The following is a 5000-nucleotide window of genomic DNA, read 5'->3' on the forward strand; positions in this document are numbered from 1 at the left end:
TGTGTGTGTGTGTGTGTGTGTGTGTGTGTGTGTGTGTGTGTGTGTGTGTGTGTGTGTGTGTGTGTGTGTGTGTGTGTAAATCTACGGGTCCAACCCACCAGTGTTTACTATACTCCTCCTCCTCCTCCTCCTCCTCCTCCTCCTCCTCCTTCTCCTCCTCCTCTTCCTCCTCCTAATCTTCGTCTAGATATTTTTTTCTACTAGGATTCAATAACAACAACAACAACAACAACAACAACAACAACAACAACAACAACAACAACAACAACAACAAACAACAACAACAAGCAGAAGAGCAGAGAACACAACAGCACAAACAACAACAACACCAAACAAACACAGCAGTAGTACACAGGTAACTAAAAACAGGAATAGTTATCATCACTCACCCATTAGTTGCAGTCAGTCACTCAGCCAATCAGTCAGTCAGGTAATCAGGCAGCCAGTCAGTTGGTGAGCGTTGACCGACACTCGTCCCTCCTTTGTTGAAAAAAGACAAACAAGGAAAGTAGTAGTAGTAGTAGTAGTAGTAGTAGTAGTAGTAGTAGTAGTAGTAGTAGTAGTAGTAGTAGTAGTAGTAGTAGTAGTAGTAGTAGTAGTATTTTTTTTTGTGTCTCTTTAAATCTGTCTATCTATCAATCAATTAATTAATCAATCAAACAGTAGCAAACAGTACGAGACAAGGCACGTAAAAACAACAACAACAACAACAACAAAAACAACAACAACAACAACAACAACAACAACAACAACAATGAAGAAGAAGAAGAAGAAGAATTTAAGCCACCACATCATTTTTCACCCTCCACTCAGCCCTCCTCCTCACGCCAGACGCCACCCTTCACCCTTCCATAACGAGAACTGGCTGGCGAAGTGATCATTTCCTAGTGTCTCTCAAGATGTGTGCTGTGTCAAGGCGCCTCACCTCGTCCCCGTAACCTCTTGACCTTTAACCCTGGGTGTAGTGCTCTCAGGGACTTTTAGGCAGGGACACACAGAGGTCAGACAGGGGTGAACAGTGACCGCCATACAAGATACAAGAGCCTCGTACATTTGTCACAAGTTGAATGATAAGTAGAAATGCTTGTAAACTGTTTGTATATTTCATAGATGTTATACTGGTTATTACTTCAGCGAGTATGTACAGGTGTCTGTCTATTCACATGATATACAGGGGACTTGCTGGCATTGTTTAAACAGAAATCTTGGGGAAAAAAAGGAAAAAAGGGAGAGAATAGTGGGGAAAAGGAGGGTTTTAGGATTTTGACATTAATTCCACTGTTTTGTCTTTAAATCTATCCACGTATATGGTGAGTGAATAATACTAATCTCTACAGTTTATCCTTGTTTCTTAATCCAAACTTTAAATATAACAGCGAAGACAATAGTAACGCAGGATAAAAAAAAAAAAAAAAAAAAAGAGGAAAAATTTCTTAACATTTACGTTTGTACAGCGCGAATGAGCGACTGGACTGTGTTGTGCTGCTGTGAAAACGTTGCGTAAATTCAATGAAACTTCTTATATTCCAAGCAGTGTTAAAGCGAATTCATGTAAATAAAAAATAAATAAATAAATAAAAATAATCGTGTAAAGCTAGTCACCTGTATACCATTCTCCATACAAACAAGACTTAAAGCAGCTGTACATTACGTCTTCTTACTCTTGTTTTGTAGGGTAGTAGTTGTTTCCTCTAAGGCCATTCATCCTTTACTGATAAGAACATTGCTTCCATGATATTCGAGTTACCATTGACGATTTGACATGGCATAAATAAAAACTGGAGGTAATGAAAAGTCGTAATTGTTCGGTCATTCATCATCCTGTCATTCACCATCATACAGTAAACCTGAGGCGACGTGCTGGCAGTGAAATAGTGAATGTCATGTACTGCAGTGAAATCAAGAGCAAGTTTATTTTTTTTTTCCTTTCTTTTTTTTTTTTTCTCTCTCTCTCTTGTCAGGAACATCGTCTTCTGTTTACTCAATTTCATGATTACTTCTCTCCATCTATTTGTCTATCTGCGTATCTATTTCCCTCCGTCTGTCTGTCTGTCATAAACTACTTACTCATCTATTTGTTTCTGTGGGTCTGTCTATACTCTTAGTTCTGGGGAGGAGAGGGAAGTACGTACGTAGATCTTCGACTTGCGGGAGGAAGGAAAAATTATTACCAACTAGGAGAAAAAAAAAAAATAAGTGATGTATGGTGAGGGAAGGGCGGAACTCTGGCTTTGAAGAACGTCTATCTCGACTTGAGTGACGCTGAAGCAGGATTGGAGAAGAAAAACAGGGCGGGACTGAGAGTAGCTAAGGATCCTTTCAGAGAGAAATCGACTTACGAGAAAAGACAGAGTTTGCAGAGAGATTGAGAGAGAGAGAGAGAGAGAGAGAGAGAGAGAGAGAGAGAGAGAGAGAGAGAGAGAGAGAGAGAGAGAGAGAGAGAGAGAGAGAGAGAGAGAGAGAGAGAGAGAGAGAGAGAGAGAGAGAGAGAGAGAGAGAGAATCCAGAGATATATTTGAGAAAAGTCTAATATAATTTCTTTGCCAGCGTAGAACAGCGAAAGACACTGACTGAACTACGGCGGCACTCAGAGATCATAAGGCGCCGTGTAGAGTTACAAGACTAACCGAGTGACTGGAAACTTCGGCGCCGCAACAGTGAGATCATATGGCGCCAATAAGATTATAAGGCAGCGCTACCTCTCCCACCTAGAAACCACGCACAGGTAGGTGGAGTCGAACACGGAGATTTTTGCGGGAGTGTTCCGAGTCCCCGCGCCTTCCCTCTTCCAGCACTCTCTCGTCTGGTGGGAGCAGATGGGGAGTTTCAAAGGTGCTTTCATAATTCACTATATTTTCTTTTTTTTTTCTCTCTCTTTTTTTCACGTGTAATGATTCTGGCCAAGTGCACAAAAAAAATAAATAAAAATAAAAGCCTGTAATGAATGTCCTGTTTTCTTTCTTCCCCTACCAAACAAAAAAAGTGAGAGAGCAAAGAGAGTCAATTTGATTTTCTGGTGTGTCTTGATACTCGCCCTTAAAAAATAGTTCAAATCGTAGACAGGAAGACACAAAGACGCAGGATTCTCCACCGTCAACGCGAAACAGCAACAGTGGGAGCCTGACTCTCCCTCTCCGTTGCCTTGGAAATGTTCCAGGCATTATGGAAGTAACCTAAGCCTGCTGAATTCCAGGCATTGTTTAATTCTGGGCAAAGCATGATGTCTTTCCAATTCGTGATCTACACAATGAAGCGATCAGCAGGGAAATTAAAGAACTGCATTAATCTAAACCTAAATTTAACCTGACCTGGCCCTTAAATGAAGACGCTAATGTTGCTTTAATATCATTCAATGTTCCTCATGAGAGACAAAGATGTTTCAAAATGCCCCTGGACTGCGCGGCGCAAAGGTGACCACAAAGCCACACGGTCCCTAGAATAGACCACAAAGACTGACGGTTGAGCAAGACAGTCAGGTTCCAGCTTTAAGAATTTGCCCGTGACACGATGACCGCTACGGAGAGAGAAGCACGGTGTAGTTCAAGGAAAAGTCTGTTGTTCTCTCTCTCTTGTAGTTAACAGTGTGGTCAAACTCTACAGTGAAATACATAACAATACTTGATTTTCTCTTACGCTTTCGACAGTTTCACAAGATTAGAGACTATTTCAAAGCGTTTCATCTTGTAATATAAGTTATTACAGCTTCCAGGGGTGATTTTTTTTCTTGTAATGATTGTAGTGATAACTTCACAAGAATTCTAAATCTTTTAAAAGGCTCTAGTGGAAGTTCTTATTGTTTTCAGCTGTGTTTTCATGAGTTTAGTAACAGTTTATTTTTTTTTTTTTTTTTTTTAGGATTTTACATCATCAATGTGCAAAAGACTCATGAGAACCAGACTTTCTTGGCCTTTTGAAAATATTCCTGATGAGGGAACCAAGCGTTAGGAATACGGACCAGTGAATCAAACAGAGACCAGTTTGTTTGTCTTCCTAGAATAAGACTAAGGAAGAAGAAAGACTCAAGTGAACATCAGACAGTCATGAAAGGCAAATCATCGACCCACACAAGGTTTGGAAGACCCTTGTGACTCTCGGCGGCTGAGGGGAGGCAGGGGCCAGCCAGCAGGCAGCGAGACAGGTCAGGGGCACCTCACGTAGGCGTCCTGAGGGTCCGCACAGTCCGCTGACAGGCTGGATTTCAGTTACTTCATTATTATTATTATTTTTTTTTTTTCGTAAACTTGCAAGCAGTGTACAGGTCAAAGCCTTTACTTATTTTTTTTTTCTTCGCAACGTAAAGACATACAGGTACACACAGCTGGAGTGAGAGTGAGAGGGCTCAGGCTGCCCCAACACTTCCGCCAACAAGATAATTTGGTAAAAGGCGGGAGTGGAAATTTACCCTCAGATTAAGTCAAATGAGGGAAGAGAGTAATGTTGTTGTTCAGGTCTTCAAAAGTTGGCGTGAGTCTTGTTCTGGTAAAGTGAGGATAACAAACCCGCGTTGCTGTTGGTTGGCACTCCACGGATCGGCGGCGCTGGCCTGAGGCTGAGGCACGGGACAAAGGATGCCGCTGGCCGAAGCCTCATGCCACCCTCAGGAGCATCAAGACCCACGAGCATTCCTCCCCTCCCCTCTCCCTCTCTCCCTCCCCCTGGTCGAGGTGCACGAGAGCCTTGAGCGCGGCGGCCCCGAGTGTCCCCCGAGCCGCCGCCGCCGCCGCCACTCGAGCACTGGGGTTGCGGGCGGGGGCATCCACCCCTGCCTCGCCCCGCCTACTGCCGTCACTCCGCCCATCTTCCTCGTGGTTGGACTGAGCCGGTTCGATGGGCGGGGCGGGGCGTGGAGTGTGGCTCATATACTAGCGAGGGTGCGGGGCGAGCCACGCACACCCAGCCCGGGAGCAGCCCCTCACTGTCCCCGCGCCGCGCCTCCTGCCGGCGTGATGTCCCCGCGCCCTGCCAGCCCCGCCATGGACTCGGTTGTGTGGGCGCGAGTC

General features: G+C 44.1%; 1 protein-coding gene across 5 annotated transcripts in view; it reads right to left on the minus strand.

The window, feature by feature from the left end:
• LOC135110413 (uncharacterized) overlaps positions 1 to 5000 on the minus strand; it is a 123475-nt gene that overhangs the window by 101856 nt on the left and 16619 nt on the right. For 3 of the 5 annotated variants that reach the window (XR_010273253.1, XM_064022715.1, XM_064022714.1), the window contains exon 3: positions 390 to 480. The exons of the other annotated variants lie outside the window; for them this stretch is intronic. Coding sequence is in view for 2 of the 3 variants with exons in the window: in XM_064022715.1 (XP_063878785.1) it covers positions 390 to 393 (4 nt within the window). In the remaining variant the exon portion in view is untranslated. The remainder of the gene's footprint in view (positions 1 to 389; positions 481 to 5000) is intronic. 5 annotated transcript variants of the gene reach the window in all.

Source organism: Scylla paramamosain, chromosome 20 (assembly GCF_035594125.1).
Source record: "Scylla paramamosain isolate STU-SP2022 chromosome 20, ASM3559412v1, whole genome shotgun sequence".
NCBI lineage: Eukaryota > Metazoa > Arthropoda > Malacostraca > Decapoda > Portunidae > Scylla > Scylla paramamosain.